This window comes from Chenopodium quinoa, unplaced genomic scaffold, assembly GCF_001683475.1.
Source record: "Chenopodium quinoa cultivar QQ74 unplaced genomic scaffold, ASM168347v1, whole genome shotgun sequence".
NCBI classification, from domain to species: Eukaryota; Viridiplantae; Streptophyta; class Magnoliopsida; order Caryophyllales; family Amaranthaceae; genus Chenopodium; species Chenopodium quinoa.
In genome coordinates, this window is record NW_018744041.1 from 1,870,728 (window position 1) to 1,880,202 (window position 9,475).

The window sequence follows — 9,475 nt, forward strand, 5'->3', positions numbered from 1 at the left end:
AGAGAGATTTTATTGAAGATATTTTTGTGAATGAATATCTTGCAGCAGCTAAGCCTATTTATAATAATAGCTAATAAACTAAAAGCTTCCAAATTCTGTTACAACAAAATTAGTTTGTTATAACAAACTTGAGCTGACGTGGCATGAATGCCATATCAGCTATCACCAACAGCCCCCCTCAAGGTGGGATCTGGATACAGTCCCATCTTGGATAACAAAAGCTGAAACTGAGCTGAAGAAATAGGCTTAGTAAATACATCTGCAAGCTGATGCTGTGTGGGAAGATAAGCTAGTTGTATGAGCCCTTCCATAACCTTATCTCTAGTGAAATGGCAATCTATCTCTATATGCTTGGTCCTCTCGTGGAACACAGGATTCCTTGCAATATGTAGAGTAGATTGATTGTCACAATGAAGAGTGACATGCTTCAAATTTTTAACTCCCAAGTCTTCCAGCAAATTCACCAACCATGTTCTGATTAATATACTGAAGTCATAGCCCTATATTCTGATTCAGATGAAGACTTTGATGTTGTGCCTTGTTTCTTAGATTTCCATGAGATAGGAGAACCACCCAGCAACATTATATATCCTGTGATAGATCTCCAGGAATCTAGACATGAAGCCCAATCTGAATCAGAGAAATCTTGTAATGTCAGAGAGTCTGAAGCTCTAAGCATGATGCCTTGCCCAGCTGTGTATGCAAGATATCTCAGTGTATGATGCAAAGCTTGCAAGTGAGGCAATCTTGGAGTCTGCAAAAATTGACTAAGGGTTTGAACAAAATAGGACAAGTCTGGTCTGGTATGTGTGAGGAAGTTCAACTTCCCAACCAATGACCTGTAGTATTCAGCATTCTTATATATATTACCTTCATCTGCTGGGAGCTTAATGTTTTGGGGCAGAGGAGTCACAGCTTTCTTGCTAAGATAAAAACCCCCAATCTTGTAATAATTCCCATGTAAACTTATTTTGTCTGAGAATTATTCCTTCAGAGGTATACCCCACTTCAATACCTAAGAAATAACTCAATCTCCCCAAATTCTTGATGCTGGATTCATGATGCAAAAGCTTTCAAATCTTCCATTTTCTGGGTGTTATTGCATGTAAGTATAACATCATCTACATACACAGCTGCAACACACATCAAACCATTTTCCTTGCATATAAACAAGTTGTAGTCATGTTGACACTTGATAAAGCCTTGATTTCCCAGAGCAGAAACCAATTTCTCATGCCATTGTCTAGATGCCTGTGTTTAGGCCATAAATAGACTTGATAAGCCTGCATACTTTGTTCCCTGGATTCTCCACACCTTCAGGAATTCTCATATAAACTTCCTTCTTCAAATCTCTATGCAAGAATGCATTATTTACATCCAATTGGAACAAAGACTAATTATTACTAGCAGCTAAAGCAATCAAACATCTGACTGTGCTCATCTTCACAACTGGGCTGAAAGTTTCTTCATAATCAATCCCATATTTCTGGTTGAAACCTTTTGCAACCAACCTTGCCTTGCACCTCTCTAAGGTACCATCAGCTTTCAACTTAACCTTGAACACCCATTTACACCCAATTGCCTTTTTTCCTTTTGGTAAATCAACCAAAATCCAAGTATTGTTCTGTTCCAATGCTTTTATCTCTTTTTGCATAGCTTCAACCCATTGAGGACTGAGAGAAGCTTCTGCAAAATTGAGTGGCTCTTTGATGTCACAAGTTTGTGACAGAAAAGCCTTATAAAGAGAAGGAAATGAATCATAAGAAACCAAACCACACCAATGAGTAGTGCAAGGGTGTTCTGGTTCATTTGCAGCATTGTAACACTCATAAGCATCTAAATATGAAGGTGTTTTATGAGGTCTAGAAGATGTCTTGACATTGTCAGGGACAGGAACAATAGAACTCTCCAAAATTTCAGGAACAAACTGGGAATTAGGAGAAGAAATATAAGAGTTAGGTGGAGAAGAAGACTGAGAGGAAGAAGAAGTAGCAGAAGAAGAATGAGAAGAAGAAATAGGAGTATGAGGAGGGAAGACAGAAGCTGGAGAAGAAAAATCAAAACCATCAAACTGTTGTAATTGAGAAGAGGTGATAGCAGGTAAATAAATTGCATCAGAATAGTTAGAAGTAGGCAAAGTATGTTTTCTGTAAATATGAAAAGGAAAATGCTTCTCATGAAAAGAAACATCCCTAGAAACTTGAACCTTATAAGTGTCTAAATCCATGACTTTGTATCCCTTTTGAGAACTAGAATACCCAATGAAAACACATGGTTTAGCTCTATTATCCAACTTATGTCTCCCAACTTTACTAGTTGACACATGGCAAAGACAACCAAAGGTCCTTAAATGAGAAACATTAGGAACCTTAAGATGTAATCTGAAATAGGGTGTATCAGAATTTATTGCTTTAAGAGGCATTCTATTGATCAAATAAGCTGCACTCAACACACAATCACCCCAAAATCTCTCTGGTATTTTTTTTTTGTATATACAATGCCCTTGCAGTCTCCGAGAGGTGTTTATGTTTCCTCTCAACAACCCCATTTTGCTAAGGTGTATCACTACAACTAGTCTGAATCAAGACCCCAAGACTTGTATACAACTTTTTCATTTCACCCTCACACAACTACCTGGCATTATCTGACCTGACACATTTAACCATAACTCCAAATTGTGTCAAAACCATTTTTTGAAAATCTTTCATAATCTGAATAGAATCATTCTTATTTCTCAACAAATGAATCCAAGTAAATCTTGAATAATCATCCACAATAGTCAAAAATTAATTACTACCAGATGGTGTTTTTACAGCATGAGGGCCCCATACATCAATATGGATCAACTCAAATACTGCAGAAGTTTTTATTGAACTTATGGGAAAACTAGACCTAGTCTGTTTTGCAACAGGACAGACTTGGCAAAAAGTGTTCTGCATACAAGCAGTAACATCACATTCAGGTCTAATCAGTTTTATTTGACTAAAGGGCAGATGCCCTAACCTAAGGTGCCAAAGCTTTGCATCCTCAACAGCTGACAAACAAGCAGATCCTGAGCTGACATTCTGAGATAAACTTGACTCTATCACCTTCTTATCACCCACATTGTACAAACCAGATCTCCCACTACCAAGAGGAATCAAATTCCCTTTCTGACATGAAAGAAAACACTCATCAGAAGTGAAATGTAACTCACAATTCATGTCTCTACAGAGTTTATGAACTGATATCAAGTTATACTTGAAATCATGCAGGAACATGTAACACATTCTGCAGTGTAATAGAGTCATTCAACACTACAGAACCAACATTTTTTTATGGCAATTTTACTACCATCAGGAATTGTGATGAAACTATTAACATTTTCTACTGGTTTATATGTAGAAAATTGATTCAAAACATAGCAAAAGTGATCAGAAGCATCACTATCTAACAACCATTTTAGATTGGTCTGAGAAAGTAAACAAAGATTACCTGCCATCATGGCTAGGTTTCCCTGCTGTGCTGAACTTGTTTCTGCACACTAAGTATCTTCATGCTGTTTCGACAAAATAAACATAAACTGCTGATACTGAGAAGCCTGAACAGAACCACCAGCAGGAATCGACTCAGCATGATTATTTGTTGAAGAACCTTCTCCAAAAGACATAGTAGCAATCTTATTGTCTTTGAAGCCTTTAAAACCAGGAGAAAAACCATGTAGCTTAAAGCACCTGTCAACACTATGACTAGGTATCTGACAGTGAGTACAAAAATAATTTGCTCCTCCCTTAGATGGCCTTTTATATCCTGCACCAGAATAACTTGAAAAAGAACTAGGAACTTTGTATGAATCAGACCTAGGCGGGCTGTTTTGATTCTGAAAATTACTACCAAACTTCTGAAAATTGCTACCAAACTTATTAGAAGCTAAAGCTAATGAATCAGAATGATTAGCGATATTAGACAACTCCTTGTGCCTCTCCTCCTGAGCAAACAACCTAAAAGCCTCAGTAACCTTAGGCAAAGTCTGCATCATCAGTAAGTTTCCTCGAATAGTTGCATACTGATCATTTAACTTCATCATAAATTGCAAAACCATTTTCTCTTGCTGCCTCTGATATATTTTCTTTGTCAAATTACAAGTGCAGTTATTACAAGTACAGTATGGAAGTGGATGAGCTTCCTCAATGGCATCCCAAACTGTCTTAATCTCAGTGAAAAATTCAGTCACAGATTTATCTCCTTGATTCATATCAATTAACTGTTGTTCAAGAGAATATACTTGTGCCATAGAAGCATAACCAAACCTCTCTTCTAAATCACTCCAAATTTCAGAAGCAGTTCTCAAAAACATGACAGATTTAGCTATCATCTCATCCAAATTAAACATAAGCAAGGCACATACTAGATCATTGCACCTTCCCTAGGCATGATACTCAACAGTGCCAACAGCAGGTATTGGAATGCTTCCATTCACAAATCCGATTTTATTCTTCGCTGAGAGAGTCAACATCATTGATCGTTTCCAGCTAGTATAACCAACACCATTGAACTTGAACGAAACGAGTTGAGCTGTGTTAGCATCAGATGGATGAATGTAATAAGCACTCGAAGGATCCTGATTAGGAAAAATTCCAGAATTCCTCACTACTACAAATCCCTTGCTTTTTGGACGCTATTGGTTCGACACTGTGTATGGGGTGCCAGCGGAAAAATAAATTTCCGCTTTTTTCGACGCTTTTATGTGTCGAATCAATTTCTTGGCGTTAAAAAGCGTCGATAACTTCGTATGGTTTGCACATGACACAAGTATTAGAAACCGCCTTATATCCACGAGTATACCATAGTCCCACATGCATAACACTCTCTCTCTCTCTCTCTCAGATCTCGGCACTTCAACACAAATTAACCCTAATTGTTTTTTTTCCTTCATTTTTATACGATCTCAGTTCATCTGTTGATCAAATCGCTGCGGATTAAGTGGAAGCCATGATATAATTTCCTTCCTCTCCTTGTTAATTTCTTCAGTTTAAGCTAATTTCATTCTTCTCCTCGTCACTTTCCAGGATTTTGTGCTAAAATATCGTTCTGATTTAATTTGTTATATTTGATTGTTGTGAAATAGCATTGAATTTCTTGATATTCTATTCAATATTTTCATCCACTGAAACAAATTTCTCCTTTTCACATTCCATTTCCCAAAAACTCCAATTTCGCTGGTTTTTGTTCGACTCCATCTATGTCACCTTCATCATCGCCTGTGCTTTCGTTGGTGAACGGGTACGTTTTCTTCGATATTCTTTGATTTCAATTTTCTTTCCTGGTTTTTTGATCTGATTTGATTTGTTGTTCTTCCATGTTTGTGCTTTATAATTGTTGCGGTTTTTTTGTTTGTAATTTGTAATTCAATTTGATGATTTATGAGTTCCTGGATCTGATTTAACTAATTGTATAATGATGTGAGGATCGATTTTTGATTTTTGCAAAAATTCCTCAACTCTACCATAGGAGGTATATTAATTAAGGATTAGGGTAAAGCGGATCTACAATATCTAAGGTATTTGTTTGTAATTCCTCAACTCTACCATAGGAGGTATATCAGTTTTTACATAAAATCATTTGTTTAAGGATTAGGGTAAAGCGGATCTACAATATCTAAGGTATTGAGTTAGCCAATTACTTTATCTTACAATTAGGAATTACCCTCTACGATCAGGTGTCCAGAAAAGATGGGATTTGTAAAAATCCTGTACACCGTATTATCTTTCTAGGATTTAAATCTCGATTTTTAAAATCCTTTAGTTGGAGGATTTGTTGGAATATTCAAAATTTAGAAAGTACTTAATTAGTCCATGAAGCAATATAAGGTCAAACAATAAGTTTAATGGTTTAGGCACAAAGCACCAGAAAGCATTTTTCCAGTTCTGTTATGCCAATTTGTCAAACACTCACACTAGTAGAAAAAAAGCATTAGGCACCCCCAATATGGCACCGGTTCAGGCTAAACCGGTGCCCAAAACCGGTCCAGAAATGGGCGGGATTTTAGAAGAAGAGAAAAGGCACCGGTTTGGCCTGAACCGGTGCCAAAAACTAAAAGGGCACCGGTTTGAACCGGTGCCAATTGAACCGCTCCTCAGTTAATAAAAAAAACCGGTTCAACATTATTATAATTAAAAAAAAAAACTCCCATATATAAACCCCCCCCCCCCCAAACCCTACACTCAAGCCGCTTCTCCATCCTCTTCTCTCCTTCTCTTTCTCTCTCCTCTTCTCCTCCTCTTTCGCTCATCATTCACCACTCATCTCCTCCTCTTTCGCTCATCATTCACCAGATTTTCTCATCTCCTCCTTCCCTTTCTCATCTCCTCCTCCTTCCCTTTCGCTACCACGTCTCCTTTTCCTTCTCCTTCAAGCCCACCACGAAGACCACCACGAACACCACCACGGAGACCACCACGAGCACATGCAACACCACGAACCGGTTTGATTTTGATTTATTTTTTTCGATTTTGATTTTAATACATTTTGTTTTCGATTTTGATTGTAATACATTTTTTTTTCGATTTTAATTTTTTGTTTTTCGATTTCTGGGTTATTTTTTCCGTTTTCAATTTTGAGTTTTTTTTCGATTTTTGTTTATTCGATTTTAATATGTTTTGTTTTTCGATTTCTGTAAAAAAAAATTCTTATGTTTGATTTTGAATTTTTTTCGATTTTTGTTTTTGTTTATTCGATTTTAATATATTTTGTTTTCGATTTTGTTTTTTTGTTTTTCGATTTCTAGGTTTTTTAATTTTTATTTTTTATCTGGGTTTTTTCGATTTCAATTTATTTCCATTTCTGGGTTTTATTATTTCTGGGCATTTTTTGATTTAATTTTTTTTCGATTTAATTTTTTTGCGATTTCAATTTTTTTTTCTGGGTTTGAATCTTAATTTTTTTTCTAGGTTTGAATCTTAATTTTTTTCTGGGTTTGAATTTCAATTTTTTTTCTGGGTTTGAATCTTAATTTTCGTAATTTTAGTTTACAGTGAGTTTATTAATGTCGGTGTTTTAATTGATGCAGGTGAAGAATCAAGGTGTTGCTTTTGGAATTTTGATTTCAATGTTGTAGTTTTTTTAGTCTTTGATGTGTAATTTTTTTTTTCTAAAATGTTATAATTTTTTTTTCTGGATTTTGATGTTGTAATTTATTTTATTTTTTTGTATTGTAAAATAACAATTTAATCATCAATATATTTCGTATTATTCAAGCTTGTTATATGTTTCTGATTATATTTCTTATTTAATGATCAATTTTGATCAATATTCATTTCATTTAAGTGGATAAAATATTATGTGTGTATGTGGATAAAGCAAACTAAAAAAAAAATTAAAAAAAATACATGAATTGAACCGGTGCCAATTGACTTTAGTTCCCCAAAAAAAAAAAACAGAAGTTATGGCACCGGTTAACCGGTGCCTATTTGACTCTATGGCACCGGTTTTGAACCGGTGCTAAAAATTGGGTTTTTGGCACCCCCCAAATTGGCACCGGTTCAAACCGGTGCCTTAGGCCGGGTTTGAACCGGTGCCTAATGCTTTTTTTCTACTAGTGTCAAACTGCTTTCGTTGAGTTTTTGCCCTTTGGTTGGAAGATAAGATAATACACAAATGATGTTGATGTTGTTAGTCAGCAACTCAACTGATTATGCCTTTCTAGTTTGGTGTTTGATTGATATGGACTGTCAAAACATAACTTGTTTCTAACGCTAAAGAGTATGCAGTAAATGGATGCAGAAAGTTATTGCCGAGTGATAAAAATGGAGCTGATCTTACCCTTGTTTGCATTGTATGTGGTTGCCACCGTGACTTGTGTTTCCATGTTACATTATATGTAGAATGCAATGAGAGGTGACTACAATTTATATGATGCGTATTTAATTTGGTGTAAAATGGGGGTTATTTTGTCCATTTTCTAAAATAAGCATTATACTTATGTTGCTAAGACTCGGATATGAGTGTCTAGCCTAACTGAAGTTTCAGGTGTAAAGCTGCAAACTTCCATCACTTATTCCCCTAGCTTCCCTCACTCCATTAAAAAGAAATTTATTCTTTGCACTTTGTTCAATTCATTGCAGTTTTCATGCATTGTGATTTTGATTTCTCCAAACTGCTCTATATGCTTCTGCATAATCTACTATCAATGACGCTGACTTGATGAGTTTCTTGCAGATTGTGAACCAGATGAACACCAGAGCCATACTACTGTCGTCACATCTAGAGATATTTAAGTTCTTCGGTAGGTAACGTTTTGATTTTGAAGCATTAGTGTCTTAGTCCTGTTTTAACATTTCATTATGGTGCTAAAATTTTCTACTTTCAGCTTACTCTAGTTTAGTTTTGAGTTATTTTAATGAATACTATGTCACTTTAATTGTCTTGGATGATGATATTTTAAAATGTTCTTTTTTTATTAGTACCCTGAGTGTTCCAAAATAACTCAAAACCGACATAATGTTCCTAACATCATCACTTTTTGATGCTTCTTCAGTTCAAGGTGGATTTCCAACATAGCATAGCTATTTGCCTAGTGCTTTAAAAGGTGAATCCTTCGGTCCTTCCCGATAAGGTAACTTGTAATCTGCTGGTTAGACCTTTAGTTTAAATTTTTTTTTTTATTAATGTGCAGCTGGTGAATTGATGGAGGCTTCCTCTTTACAGGCATTATAATAGTGAATTCATTAAACCATTTTTAAGTTTTGTCCTTAGCCTTGATGTTATTCATCTAAGTTTACTTGAACTGAGATATTTTGCTTATAATTTGTAGTAATATTGTGTTGTAATAATTAATATTATGCATTTTGTCTCTCTAGCTGTTTTTTCCCTTGTATTTTATATTTTGAAGTTACTTTTTGTATACTAATGATTTTATGACATAGCTTAAGCTAGATCAGAGAGAAATATGAATGAATTATGTGGATATCTATCTGAATGGAATATCCCATATATTGTCATGGTAATGCATCTCCATTGTTCAACTAGATTTTTTCCATCAATATTTCTCACCATCCCTTGTTTCTTATAAACATCAATATCATCAAAATTAGAACAATAAGTTGTATATATATTGTTGTTGTTGCTGTAGGATGCTGACCACATGGTTGTTGACCACAATATCAGTGATGTTATTAATCCACGATGTTGTTGTTGTCTGTCTCCCCAAGATAAACTAAAACAACTAGTTCTTGCTTTAGGATTCAGAAACATCAGAGGGTTTGCGATGAATTCAAGGCTAACAATGAATTATTGGTCGACACTTTGTTTTACGCCCTTTTGCAAGCACATTAAGGAGCAGCTAAATTAGAGATAGGTTGCAATTTTTTTGTAAAGAAATGAGCATATTTGTTCCACTACAACTAGTCACGAATAAAGTGTAACTTTGAAATATAGCGGTTGTATTTCTCATTACTATGAGATAATTTAATTGTACATATACTATAATATATTTATA

The 9,475-nt window shown here is 35.2% G+C and overlaps 1 protein-coding gene and 2 long non-coding RNA genes across 3 annotated transcripts; 2 read left to right on the forward strand and 1 right to left on the reverse strand.

The window, feature by feature from the left end:
• Window positions 1–2,786: 2,786 nt before the first annotated feature.
• Window positions 2,787–4,354, reverse strand: LOC110690580. The gene is made up of 2 exons (XM_021867441.1): window positions 3,558–4,354; window positions 2,787–3,270 (listed from the first exon to the last, which is right to left on the reverse strand). The coding sequence occupies exons 1-2, from the start codon at window positions 4,352–4,354 to the stop codon at window positions 2,787–2,789; spliced, it is 1,281 nt and encodes a 426-aa protein (XP_021723133.1).
• Window positions 4,355–6,353: 1,999 nt separating this feature from the next.
• On the forward strand, window positions 6,354–7,249 carry LOC110690596. The gene is made up of 2 exons (XR_002505117.1): window positions 6,354–6,463; window positions 7,049–7,249. It is a non-coding gene; the product is annotated as an uncharacterized LOC110690596 (long non-coding RNA).
• A 940-nt stretch (window positions 7,250–8,189) lies between these two features.
• LOC110690509 lies at window positions 8,190–9,475 on the forward strand. The gene is made up of 3 exons (XR_002505109.1): window positions 8,190–8,263; window positions 8,516–8,566; window positions 8,654–9,475. It is a non-coding gene; the product is annotated as an uncharacterized LOC110690509 (long non-coding RNA).